Source organism: Mytilus galloprovincialis, chromosome 1 (assembly GCF_965363235.1).
Source record: "Mytilus galloprovincialis chromosome 1, xbMytGall1.hap1.1, whole genome shotgun sequence".
Lineage (NCBI taxonomy): Eukaryota > Metazoa > Mollusca > Bivalvia > Mytilida > Mytilidae > Mytilus > Mytilus galloprovincialis.
In genome coordinates this window covers 88863227-88877817 of record NC_134838.1, presented here as the reverse complement: position 1 = coordinate 88877817, position 14591 = coordinate 88863227, and the positions used below count along the sequence as shown (strand labels likewise).

The 14591-nt window shown below is 30.1% G+C and overlaps 1 protein-coding gene across 1 annotated transcript in view; it reads right to left on the bottom strand.

The window, feature by feature from the left end:
* Positions 1–408: 408 nt before the first annotated feature.
* LOC143043635 (voltage-gated purine nucleotide uniporter SLC17A9-like) overlaps positions 409–14591 on the bottom strand; it is a 33149-nt gene continuing 18966 nt past the window's right edge. The window contains exons 9-12 of the mRNA XM_076215850.1: positions 14554–14588; positions 10887–11058; positions 7912–7941; positions 409–7582 (exon numbers count right to left, since the gene is read on the bottom strand). Coding sequence (XP_076071965.1) covers positions 7443–7582; positions 7912–7941; positions 10887–11058; positions 14554–14588 — 377 coding nt within the window. The 3' untranslated portion in view covers positions 409–7442. The remainder of the gene's footprint in view (positions 7583–7911; positions 7942–10886; positions 11059–14553; positions 14589–14591) is intronic.

The window sequence follows — 14591 nt, the reverse complement described above, 5'->3', positions numbered from 1 at the left end:
TATTAAAAATTAGCTCTCTACACTCCCTTTTCAACTGGTGTACAATGTTTTTATTAAACTGAAAAAAACATTAACCCTCATGGTTTCATTTGTGTCAGAAATATAGTTTATGTGTAGATGTCTTATTTTATTCTTTAGTTTTGTTTCAAAGAGCACCTTGAAAACAACCCTACTGAACTGTTTTTCTATCAATTTACTGATAAATATGTTCCATTTTTATAATACTGACAAAGTTTCTGTCCATGCCCCTTTCTTGCAAAGTTTCAATTGTGAAAATCAATAAATTTCCAATCACAGCCAATACATGTAGCCGCATTACTTTAACTAAAAAATACTATATAGTTTAACTTAAATATAGACTTTTGTTAACTTTATGAATGATAGCCGTATAAGAAGAACAACAAACCATTGTAGGTAATAATATATCAACTGTATATCAGTTTAATATTGAAAGACTCATTTGCTTTTCTATAAATATCACATGTTTATAAAACATTACAACACCTTTATAGAAAATCATGGAAATTTTCAAACTACAAATCAATCAAAATGGATATAAAAAAAATACTGAAGTAAAAATGATTCTACGTCAATTTATTCCTTTCTGCACCCATTGTATAAAAAAATTTAATCAAAGTGTGGTTCGTTTGATCTCAGTTCTTCATTGGTTAAAATTTGTTTATGACGTCAAATTTTCTTGCTTTCTTCTGAATTTCCTATTGTGATGGCATGAAAAAGACGACCATGTCTGATGACGTCATGTAGAGATGAACACATCTTTTTGTAGATCACTAGAAAAGAAGGAATAACTTTGCCTGCTTATTTTTTGAAAATCATTAGAGAAACAGATTCCACCACCAAATCTCGTGTAATACGATATTTATCCACTCTGGACAGTTTAATTTTAAATATTTAAAACGATCTCCGAGCCTTGCGTTTTAAGTTTGAAATTTAACTGTCTTGACTGGATAAATATTGTATCACACTTGATGCAGTGGTATATATACGAGTCTAAATTGAAAACTATGTTCAAACCTATGATTGCGTTGGATAAAAACCGCAATTTTTATACGTGTGCATGTAAAACAAATTTTGTTGTAGAAGGGTCTAAAAACAGCACAAACAACATTTTCCAAAAGACCAAAAAAGTGAAAAAGTATATCTAAACAAAACCCATTTGACTAACAGGTCGAACAACTGATGTTCTTTAACCCTGCTGACTGCCATTGGCGATTGCCAAACAAAATTGATTACAAGATGTAACAAAATGGATATACCTGTGAACAGATGACATGTATTTTATTAAAATAAATTCCAGATATATCTAAAAAAAACAACATATTTCTTAATGTGATTTTATATTTCCCTAAAGTAAGCTCTGCAATATTTTTTCCTGATATCTTATTTTACTATAATGATAAATCAAACAAAACCTTAGCTGCTCCTAATATTCAAACTTAACAAACTTAATAATCTTCAGCTGTAGCTAGTGACAAAAGTGATTATCAAAAGTGAACTTCTAAAAAAAAAGTTGAATATGTTTTACATATTGAAAATGCTAAAATTTACTATGAAACTTGTGAATTTTCTTGTAAAAAGATAATCCTTTATGATATCAAAATCTTCATAAATTTACTGCTTTTGAATTACTATCCCATAATCTATTCACCAATTTTCCTGTATCCAGTGACAATAAAATTAAATTAACAATTACATCATTTCTCAAAGTTAATAATTAAATTAATGATTGCATTGGTAAGTAATCATGATTACTTCTGATTATGGTAAGTACTCATGATTACTTCTGATTATGGTAAGTACTCATGATTACTTCTGATTACATTGAATTTCGAAATGACCCATTGAATGATGTTAATGAAAAAAGGTTATATATGTAACTATAGTACTTTTTAAAAACGGATTTTATTTGATGTGCTTTTAAACAATAACTCAATTCAAACTTAATCAATTTAATAAAACACGGAGATTCACAACATGTATACATGAACTTTTTGTCACTGGTTGTACAATTTAATCATCTCTGAAATATTTTCACCTTTGAATCAAAGAAACTGAATTTCTATACCAGTACATTTTAATACTTAATACACAAATAATTTCTACCTTTTATCATGTAATGACATCATCAAAAACAAGATTTACAAAAATCATTAAAATAACATTTTGTTGGTATCAAATAATAACAAATTATATGTATATCTTCATAATTTAAAATATCTAAACATGCTAATAAGTAATCAAAACTATTTTAACTTGTTTATACTCAATGAATATAAATAATAAAAAAGTTTATATGAGACATGATAAATTGACAATTAACATAACTTGATGAATTTTCATTTTAATCAGAATGTCATCAAAAAGTAATTAGTACATGTATTACAAGGTATTTTGGCCTGTTCAACAAACCACTACGGTATTGGTGCCCTTTAAACTAAACTATTTAACATGCAATTATTCATTTATTTCAATATGTATCAATTTTTGTGGATTAAGAACCTGACTGATCTAATGGGGGCCTGCTCCAGTCATGCTTCAGTGATTCCCTATATAATCAACTAATTTTTTACAACGAAAGGGGGACACCGCCCCAAGACCCACCACACCCTGGATATGCCTATGTGAATGAAAATTTGTATCCAACAAATTATAATGAATTCACAGTTATACATGGCTGACAAAGCAGCTGTGAATCATCTGAAAGAAACAGCATGCCTTACTTAGTATCCCCTTTGTGAATTTGTCATAGCAAGATAAAAATTCAGAATGAAAACATGTATAGGACTAAAAATACAGTGCTAGAACTACAAGATTGCATTGTCTTATATGGTGGGCTTAACATAATAAAAGTTATAAATACAAGGAATGATTTATAAAAAATTTCGTCCCCGAGGGTATCACCAGCCCAGTAGTCAACACTTCGGTGTTGACATGAATATCAATAATGTGGTCATTTTTTTATAAATTTCCAGTTTACAAAACATTGAATTTTTCGAAAAACTAAGGATTTTCTTATCCCAGGCATAGATTACCTTAGCTGTATTTGGCACACAACTTTTTGGAATTTTGGATCCTCAATGCTCTTCAACTTTTTACTTGTTTGGTTTTATAAATATTTTGATATGAGCGTCACTGATGAGTCTTATGTTGACGAAACGCGCGTCTGGCGTACTAAATTATAATCCTGGTACCTTTGATAACTATTTACACCACTGGGTCGATGCCACTGCTGGTGGACGTTTCGTCCCCGAGGGTATCACCAGCCCAGTAGTCAACACTTCGGTGTTGACATGAATATCAATAATGTGATCATTTTTTTTTATAAATTTCCAGTTTACAAAACATTGAATTTTTCGAAAAACTAAGGATTTTCTTATCCCAGGCATAGATTACCTTAGCCGTATTTGGCATAACTTTTTGGAATTTTGGATCCTCAATGCTCTTCAACTTTTTACTTGTTTGGCTTTATAAATATTTTGATATGAGCGTCACTGATGAGTCTTATGTTGACGAAACACGCGTCTGGCGTACTAAATTATAATCCTGGTACCTTTGATAACTATTTACACCACTGGGTCGATGCCACTGCTGGTGGACGTTTCGTCCCCGAGGGTATCACCAGCCCAGTAGTCAACACTTCGGTGTTGACATGAATATCAATAATGTGATCATTTTTTTTTATAAATTTCCAGTTTACAAAACATTGAATTTTTCGAAAAACTAAGGATTTTCTTATCCCAGGCATAGATTACCTTAGCCGTATTTGGCATAACTTTTTGGAATTTTGGATCCTCAATGCTCTTCAACTTTTTACTTGTTTGGCTTTATAAATATTTTGATATGAGCGTCACTGATGAGTCTTATGTAGACGAAACGCGCGTCTGGCGTACTAAATTATAATCCTGGTACCTTTGATAACTATTATAAAGTTTATCAGAAAACCCTTGTATGAAGAAATGTTTTTTTTTTAACAGATAATAATTACCAACTGCCTTTGATTTCCGGTTTTATCGTATAAAAGTTATAAATTGTAACAGATCTTTAAATAGCTCCTTTGAAAAATAGCTGATATGTTATAAGTGTTTTCACCTGATCTGTTAATGGAATGTCAATAAAAATAAAATACTCATCCAAGGATTAGGGTTACGCATAAGCACTTAAAAATATGTATAAAATTACTTCAAATTTCAATAATGATCCTAGCACATTAACATCATGTCAAAACATGACGTCATACAAATGAAAAGTCTCATGCCGAAGGTTATTTGATTCAGTTAATATGCTCTAAATTTAGATAGTATCTCATTGAAATGTAGTTTTGAGGTAGGTTTGATTCATTGTCTATTCAATTGTTTTATTAACACATTTATGGTTTTCAGCCATTTGTCAACCTGGCAGCACTCTCTTTAGTTCAGACATGTCAAAAGAGGATTTGACAATAAATTTTTGACAGCAACCGGGGGAAAAAATGTTGAGGTTAAGAATTATAAGAATTGAAAACATTTGTAACAGTGATTATTTGAGGTTAAATAAGGAATAAGTTATGCCAGCAATGAGATTTATAAGAAAAATGTAGCTTTTATCTCACAGGGAGGTCAAAAGTACAGCCTTACGCAAGGCTACCTTACTTTCACATCAGGTTTTTCATTTCCATATTTGTCCTATTATAATTTAAATAATGCAAGCCATAGTTTGTTATCATTTTCAAATTGCCATGGCCATTATATTCATTAACCTTATTGATGGAATTCAGATATAATGGTCTGGGCCATGTACAAATTTTTAACATACTTTTGGGTTGCATGAATTATTTCTTAAATCTCATCTGTGATTTCAAAGTATGCTTAAATATATTATTGATTTAATGAACACGTTTGATTATTAATTGCAGTAAATAAATTTCAAAATCATTACAAATATAAATATACATGTATTGATTTTAACAAACTTTATCTTACTGATATAAAAATATTACAAAAATAATAACAAATAAATATTACCCTATATTAACTTTTACATCAGTTCATATGAAAGCAACATTCTATAATTCTATACATCTTAGTACATATCCCATGTTAATGTAACAGGAGCGTAAAATTGATGTTAAAGTATTCAGCATGAAACTTCTCTTCACTTTTTATAAAGATCCTGACATTTTGATTGTTACTACAAGAATAATCATTCTACAACTTAATCAACTAATTCATGAGGGTCGTCATGGGGTTACGTACCTTCATGACTAATAATGGTTATAAATCTTGCCAATTGAAGTTAACAGTAATTTTTGAAGCATGACGATAAAATGTACATGTTCTTTATGACAATAATAAAATTGACTAATTTTGACAAATCTCATTATATTCTTTATAAAAATAACAGTAACAGATAATTATTTGAGACCTCTGAAGAACCTCATTTATAGTATTTGAGATATGAAATGTTGTTTGAGATAAACCAATCATTAAAACTGATTGGATTTTACTCTCAGGTATCTTCACATCATGTAAAGTTTTTAAAAAATCTGGTTAAAAACATGTTCATATACAATTTAATTCTATCATATTTAAAAAAAAAAACCCAACAACACAACTATTCAAAAACAAGAGTTAAAATCATCAAATTTGAAAAGTTTACAACCATTTTTTACAGTTACTCATGTTATATAGGACATACAGTCATGATGAGCACATCGAGCCGTTGAAGTTTTGTTTTATATAATGGAATCAATATGAAATATATATGTAATGTAATAATAGCTGTATAAAAAATATGAAATAGATACATACTGGAAAACTGAAATTTAACCAAAGAGTCTGCTTACACATTTTTGTGTGATGCACAATTTTTTTAGCAGTTTTCTTTTTGTAAAGTTATAGAAGACATTTAAGAAGGCCTTAATTCAACCGTCATCATTTTGTGTCAATGGGAATCAATTTCAAATAGCATAACAAAAGTTATATCTTTATATTTGTTGAAATCATAGCACAAAATGTTTAAAAAAAAAATTAACTGAAGTCGGCGAGATGAGGCCCCTTATGGGGTTGTCCAAGTTATAACATAATCATAATTTGATTGTCAATATGATCACATACCGTAATCATTATTTTTTTAAACAGTAATACAGTCCTAGATGATAAAAAAATAATATAATCATGAACTATTTGGTCTGATATTCAAATAATCACTATACAAATGGCCAAGTAATCGGACACAGGACGATTGCGCTTTTTTACCTGTAAAATAATAGGACATTTGCGCTTCAAATATTATGGACATTTGCGCTTTAAAGTTTGATTCACCTGTATTAATTTGACCAGACATTTGCGCTTTTTACCTATAGTCGTCTACCTGTAATTCTATTGAGAAGTTATCATAACGTCAATAAATTTAATTTATATTAGTACGACAAATCGTCCAGAATCCTTCCATGCCCATAAAAATGAACAGTTGCTATTTTTTGTTATATCTTTTTGAAGAGTATCATTGAACAACAGTCGGTGAATTACATTAAGATTCGTTACATTGATGAACAGGCACCCTGGTCTGGAATTGAGAAAAAATAACTTGAACTTAAGTTATTTATTTGAAATGTGACTTTTGTGAGCGAAATACCAGTCAGAACAGATAACAAGAGCTAAATTTGATCATTCCTTGGGCTTCCGTTATCAAGCTAAACTGACCTGTGATGACTACACATATTTTATGTCTTTATAATGTTAACTTTAAGCTGTATATAAACTTTAAAACATATATCAATGTGCTATGAAATGTGCTACGAAATGATTTTAAACTATTAACAATAAAGAAAAATATAATTTTAACTCTTTAAGGTCAAATATTACAAAAGCGCAAATGTCCTATGTAAAAAGCGCAAATGTCCTTTATTAAAAAGTGCAAATGTCCTATGATTTAAAGCGCAAGTGTCCAAAATAAAAAGCGCAAATGTCCTATAAAAAAGCGCAAACGTCCCTCGCCGAAGTAATCACATCATCAAAACCCCCTCGAGGAAACTCAAAGTTGATTTATATATATCTCTATGACTTGTACAAAAATTGTGCAGAGCTAACATAGAATATCAAATTAACAACAATCAAAGAATTAAGAATAAAATAATTAACCAATAATAAAACCTGATACAGGACAATCAAAAGTACCAATTAATGCATGCACAGGCAAGAAAACACAATAATCACTATACACCCGGCTTCACCATGAAGGGGTATAAATATGGCCTTTTATCAAAAATGTGCACCTATGATTAGCAATATAAATAACATGTTAATTGAACAACCTCACAGAATAAATTAAAAAAACCACAATAAAATACAATAAAAAAAATCTATAAATAAGTAAATGAATACTCCCTCCAATATAAGTGTAAAAAATTTGATTTAATAAATTTCGACAAACTAATTATACATTCATATAATCCTTTTGCCTGTCCCAAATAGTATGTAAACAATACAACCAAAAATACAAACTCCAGCTGTCTGGTTAAATACTGCTGCCCAACTCTTGGTGGCCTCTAAAATGTGACTTGCCATATATACTCCTACAAAACCTAAAAATAAAATAAAGATGATACACAACACTCAGATTTTTTAAAGTTTGTTTCTCATAAAAATAGCAACAATGATAACAACAGCAACATTTAAATCAATTTCTTGAATATAATCTGAAAGTTCCGTACAATATTTTTCAAATTTTGTTCATTTAAAAAATGTTTTCTCATTTCTTTTTAAGAAGATAGGATAAAGGATTATACTTTGGTAAAAACATTATTAGTTGATATATACTACATTTAGCATACCTATATACTTTTAAATTTGCATAAGCACAATATATTTTTTTTTTAAACACAAAAAAATTAAAGTAAAGATTTAATCTTACCTGGAATAGCCCCTGCCATGTTCATAATTCCTACAATGTAAGTTACAGTTTGAAACAAAAATATCTACATAAAATAAAGCAATCATTATCTTAATTTATAAGTACATGTATAACCATGATTTATCCTGATGTGAACATGTCACTGTCTTTTATGTCTTTTACTGTAACTACATTAGTAAAAAGTAAAATAAAAAAAAGAGCAAAACTCTGATGAAAATTCAAAACAGAAGATTCATTAGCAAATGGAAAAATCAAAAGCTCAACACATCAAACGAATTGGACAACTGTCAAATTCCTGACTTGATGCAGTAAGATTCTGTTGTTTTGCAAATCATACCCCACTTCAAAAATAAACATGAAGTCATACTTTTTTGTAGTTTTGGATAACTGTATGATGAAAGTATTAGTAGGAAGATTCGAAGGAATATCGACAGACAGACAAGTTGATTACTATATATCCCAAAAAATTTCAACTTTCAGTCTATCTATTATATTTTTCAATATAATAGTATAAGTTATGAAAAAAATTGTAAAATTGTCATTATAAGGCAATAACTCCTTTAATAAGTTGTCTGACTGTTGTCTATGGTAATGGGCAGTAGGTAGAACTCAACATACTGAAAATATTTCTCTATTTAAACCCATTTTTAAGATTTTTGACCAATCTTGCATTTTCTCATTTGTTTTACTTTAGCCATGTCGGTCATGTTGGTTTGCTGGCAGGGATGTATTTGTTGGTAAAACTCAGATACTCCAATGATGATGGAAAACTTAAAGAAGAAGAACCACTGATGTAGATTGTCCCGTTAAACAACTTTTTCTTAACTATAAACAAATCTTGATATATCACAGGTGTTTAAAAAAAAGAGGCTCTCAAGAGCCTGAATCGCTCACCTTCAATTTTTTTGTTTAAATCATTCATCATTGATTATTTTTGCTTTTCAGTGTGTGCTTAAATATGCCATTCAAACATTCTTTGTATCTGTCATATTTTCTTCACAGGCAAAAATAATGCATTTTACCCCTAGCAGCATTGGCTATTTTTCTTGAAGTAAAAGGAAATGAAAGAACATTTAAAATTAATAATTATTAGAGTTATCTCTCTTTGCATATTTTAAGTCAGTGTGTAGAAACCAACAAAATAACTAAATCTATATTAATTAAGTTCATTATCTCCCTTCAAATATTTCAGACCAAGAATATCTTCCTTTATGCACATTCTCTGGTCATGTACTGGATCTGTGTAAAGTTTAATTAATACTGGTACAGTCATTTAGGAGGAGTTGTGCTTATCTCCCTTGAAAAAAATCTTACCAGAAATATCTTCCTTCATGCACATCTACAGGTTGTGTACAAAAACTGTGTAAAGTTTCATCAATATTGATTAATCTGTTTAGGAGTAGTTGCGCTTACAGACTTGTTGCCATTTATAGCTATATTTAACTAAGTAAAATCAATTATCTCCCTTAAAATAATTCCAACCAGAAATATTTTCCTTCATGCACATCCATGTGCATGTGTACTACAACTGTGTGAAGTTTCATTAATATTGGTCCATCCATTAAGGAGGAGTTGCGTTTACGAGACATATGGACAGACAGACGGACGGACAGGGTGATTCCTATATACTTATACTGTATAAAAAACACAAATTAATACAAGTTACCCTAAGGATTGTTAAGTTTTAAGTTAAAGTGAAATTGGTTCAGTAGTTAAGAGAAAAAGATTTTTTTAAGTTAGCAAACAATGAAAAATTGTGTTAAATTATCATTAAAGGGCAATAACTCCTTAAGGCATCAACTGGCATTTTTAGTCATTTAACTTATTTGTAGATCTTACTTTGATAAACATTTTTGTTGTTTACAGTTTATCTCTATCTATAATAATATTCAAGATAATAACAAAAAACTGCAAAATTTGCTTAAAATTACCAATTAAGTGGCAACAACCTCACAATGAGTATCTATTTGTCTGAAAATTTCAGGGCTGACAGATCTTGACCTTATAAACACTTAAACTCCTCAACATATTTGCTCTAAATGCTTTAGTTTTTGAAATACAAGCCAAAAACTGCATTTTAACCTATGTTCTATATTTAGCAATGGCGACCATGTTTGTTGATCAAAACTTCGGATACAATTTATAAACTAGATACCCTAAGGAACATTCAGTTCAAGTTTGGAAGTATTTGGCCTAGAAGTTTCAGAGGAGAAGATTCTTGAAAAACTGCATTTTACCCTGTGTTCTATTTTTAGCCATGACGGCCATGTTTTTTGACAAAATAGAAAATAAAACACAAACTTTATTTCATACACCCTACTGATCATTCAGTTGAAGTTTGTTGAATTTGATTGAGTAGTTTTAGAGGAGAAGATTTTTTAAAGTTAGCAAATATGATGAACAAATTGTGAAAAATTGTCATTAAAGGACAATAACCCCTTAAGGGGTCAATTGACAATTTTGATCATATTAACTTATTTGTAGATCTTACTTTGCTGATCATTTTTGCTGTTTACAGTTTATCTTTATCTATAATAATATTCAAGACAATGACCAAAAACTGCAAAATTTCCTTAAAATTACCAATTAAGTGGCAGCAACCCAACAATGGGTCGTTTGATTCATCTGAAAATTTCAGGGCTGATAGATCTTGACCTAATGAACATTTTTACTCCTATCAGATTTGCTCTAAATGCTTTCGTTTTTGAGATATAAGCCAAAAACTGCATTTGACCCTTATGTTCTATTTTTAGCTAAGGTGACCATGTTTGTTGATAGATCAAAACTTTGGATACAATTTATAAACTAGATACCCAAAGGAACATTCAGTTAAAGTTTGGAAGTATTTGGCCTAGCAGTTTCAGAGGAGAAGATTCTTGAAATAGTTTACGACGACAGACGACGACAGATGACGGACGACGACAGATGACGGACGACGACGGACGCCAAGTGATGATATGAATTAAAAAGCTTACCAAAAACTGATCCAGCATGTTTTGGTGCTATATCTTGTGGATTGATGAGTATACCACTGTTATGAAGACCACATGAAGCCACAGCAAAGACCACACAGAATAATGCCCCATGAAACGTTGACATGTAGGAAATTAATATCAATGGTACAGCTGTACCAAGTAATGAGATTGTCTGAAATATAAAAAAAAACAATTTGAAGATATTATATATAAGATATATAAGATTATATATGTCAAACTTAAAGTCATATGAAACCAGTGAGTGGTGAAAAATAATGTTTATCCAATTCTTGAACCAATGCATGTTTATATCATAAACTTAGAGCTCTGTGCACGATTTTGTCATTTTTTACGCAAATATATCGTATAATCGTCAATTTTTTCTCTCTCTGTCTGTTATGATTTAACAAATATGGCTGCTCATTAAATGCCGTGTTTTAAAGCCGAAGTTTACCGAGTGCCGATACACGAGGAGGGTTACGCTCAGGTCACTATGCATACGGAAAATACGTCGGCGAATTGCTTCCTGGAAGCAAGCAATTAATCAAAGAGCTGATAGCTCTGAGGTGGAAGAAGGTGGATAAAAGGTAACCTGAATTACCACAAAAGCAGCCCCACTTACCAAGGCTGCTTTGATCCATTATCGTTATGATGTATTTTTTTTTCTTCAAACAAGAAAAGGTCATAAGTACATGGATTTCCCATCCGTACAATCATTTTCTATGTTCACTGGACTGTGAAAATTAGGTAAAATCTTTAAATTGGCAGTACAATTCAGAAGATCATATCATAAGGAACACATGTGCACTAAGTTTTAAGTTGATTGGATTTCAACTTCATCAAAAACTACCTCGACCATAAACAAGCAGAACGAACAGACAGACCAGAAAACATAATGCCCATAAATGGAGCATAAAAATAGTAAGGCTTGTTACATACCCGCCAACTTTTGAAAGTTCCCATAGGGGTTTCTAGTGCACAACAACAATTTTAAGGTTACAATTTTAAGCGAAGTATTTTGCACGATCTGGATTGTCTAGAAAAAGTGTCATATTTGTATGATGAACTAACATGCCTTTTTCTTAAGTCTGTTTGCATGATTCTAGTTATTAAATCGGTAGAAGAGATGAAGCTAGCAGATCAGTGTTTATTTTCTTGCGTAAGAATATTAGATGCTTGTTGAAATTTCCAATTTTGAATTATGCACACAAAGATGGACCTTTAACAGGTTGGGAACAACACTCCAAATGAGGAGTAACCTTATTGGAAGAACTTTACAACCCACTGTAAAAAAATGAGCACATTTTTATTCATATTATTTGATTAAACCTTCCCCCAAGAACTATGCATCTATTAAGTACTAAATGGTCAAAATATGTCAAAAGAATTTTCTGTTGTTTCTAAACTTATATCTTCTTTATTAACTTGACCCCTCATTTAGAAAAGTTGTTCCAAATATAAGAATTTTCCCACTTTTGAGTTTAATAAAAATCTTAAAAATGTTCTTTTTTTTCAACAGTAAAATGACCCCTTGTTTTAGGAACATTCCCTTATTTAAGGGACACCACTCATAATTTTGGAGAGGGGGGGGGGGGTCCCAACCTGAATACAAAAATAAAATATGTTACAACCAGTATTATGTCAATAAATTAGTGAAAAAAAATACCATTTACTATCTTTATCATGTTTATGGTAGTACAGTAGACTCCGGACAATCGGATACCCAAAATTTCAGCTAAAAATATCCGATTACCCGATATATTCAATTAGAGATGAATGTATATTCAATGAATATTCTACAATAATAAGTAGATCTATTGCTTAATATGTGAAAGGGCTGAAGGATTGATGGAGTGATTTTTATCAGTTACATCACCACGATGTTTGCGAGAAAAATTATCAGCTGATTATGTAGCTAATGATTAAATTTGTTTCCACTTGCAGTTTTTAAATCCTATATTTATTAAAATCAATCAAATGTCGTGAAATATTTATGTAAATTATTATCTTCCATCCATAGTTTGTCTTTACTTGTTTAGTAAACAAATTATTTACATTTTCACACAGGTAAACTAATTTGGCTATAAATAGATCACAGCATGTCTGAGTAGAATCTCTTATCTAAAATCATAATTGTTATAATTTTATTTCTTTAAATAATCAAATTTAAATTTAGGAAAATAATCATGATTGATAAAATAGTATTGCACAAAGTTTACGCTTTCGAACTAATTTGGCTATAAATAGATCACAGCATGTCTGAGTAGAATCTCTTATCTAAAATCATAATTGTTATAATTTTATTTCTTTAAATAATCAAATTTAAATTTAGGAAAATAATCATGATTGATAAAATAGTATTGCACAAAGTTTACGCTTTCAGAGACTATTTATGTTTAGGTCATGGTTCTACAGGCTTCTTCACATATTTGTAAACAAACCAATATGGCCGCCACACGTGATTACCTTTGCACATGTGAACAAAATATTTCTGAAAAAAGTCAGATTTCTCTTGTCAAAAGGGATTTATATTTATATTGCAATAAATTATTCAGAAGGAGGTACATTCAGTTTCAATTATATTTCTTATTCTATGAGCATTTAGAGTTTAATCAAATTCTCCCAACAGTAACGTACTGCTCTTGTCAACTGAGTCTTGAATAATTTTATAAATAGATTCAAACCATTTGAAGTAGAAAGGCATCTAATTCACATGACAAGGAAAACAATGAATAAAGACACCAATTTAATAAGAAATAGATCCTTTCTATTTATTAAAAACAAAATCTTCTTGTCTGCAAGATTGCAAATTCGTAACTTCAAGGGCGAACTTGTAAACAGGGCGAGTTGTCCCGATACTAAATCTACGCATTCGTACTACAAATATCTACAGTAAAAACATCCGGTTACAAGTAAACAAATAACGTTCATGGATTTCATGTGGATGAGATGAAATCTATTAATTTACATAAATAAAAAGGTCATATTTACGATAGTGATTGTTTTTCAATCCTAATTTACAAATTAAATGATTCAGATGCTTAATCATGTGTAAAAATCGATGTCAGGAATCTTAAGTTGTTATGAAATTGTAATGTACAGAAACGAATGCGGCATACGGAGGCTCAATGAGTTTAAAGTCGGTCCCATAAGTCTTCAGAAGACTTGACGTCTTCTTCCACCAAAAACAAATAAACTTCTTGTAAATGTGGACACATTAAAGAATTTTCCTCAGAAAAAAGTATATGTCATAAGTTGTATAATGAAAACTATCCATTTAGTTATAAAAAACATATGCATGATTTTTTTTAATTTGAGGTTTCTTATGACTTTAATATTTAATACTGCTTTGTTGGTCTATATTCAAACGAAAAGAATTATTACCATTGCATTTTTACAACTTGATTTAAACTCTGACTAAAATTAGGTTTACATATAGATTTGAGGAATAATGACGACGCTTTGAGTAAAATTTTGGGAGTACAAAGTTATTTTCATGCATAATTTAGACACAGGTTTATATTAACAGAAATGTAAACAATACAGAAAATCTGCTAAAAAGCATAAAACAAGTTAAATTTGAAAATGAAAGAGTGGATTAATGTCAACATTAAATTGAATGCTGTCTTTATAAACAATTAATTCAATAAATATATCTTCACCTTACCTCTATAAACTTTCTGACAAAAGTTACTGAATACCCTA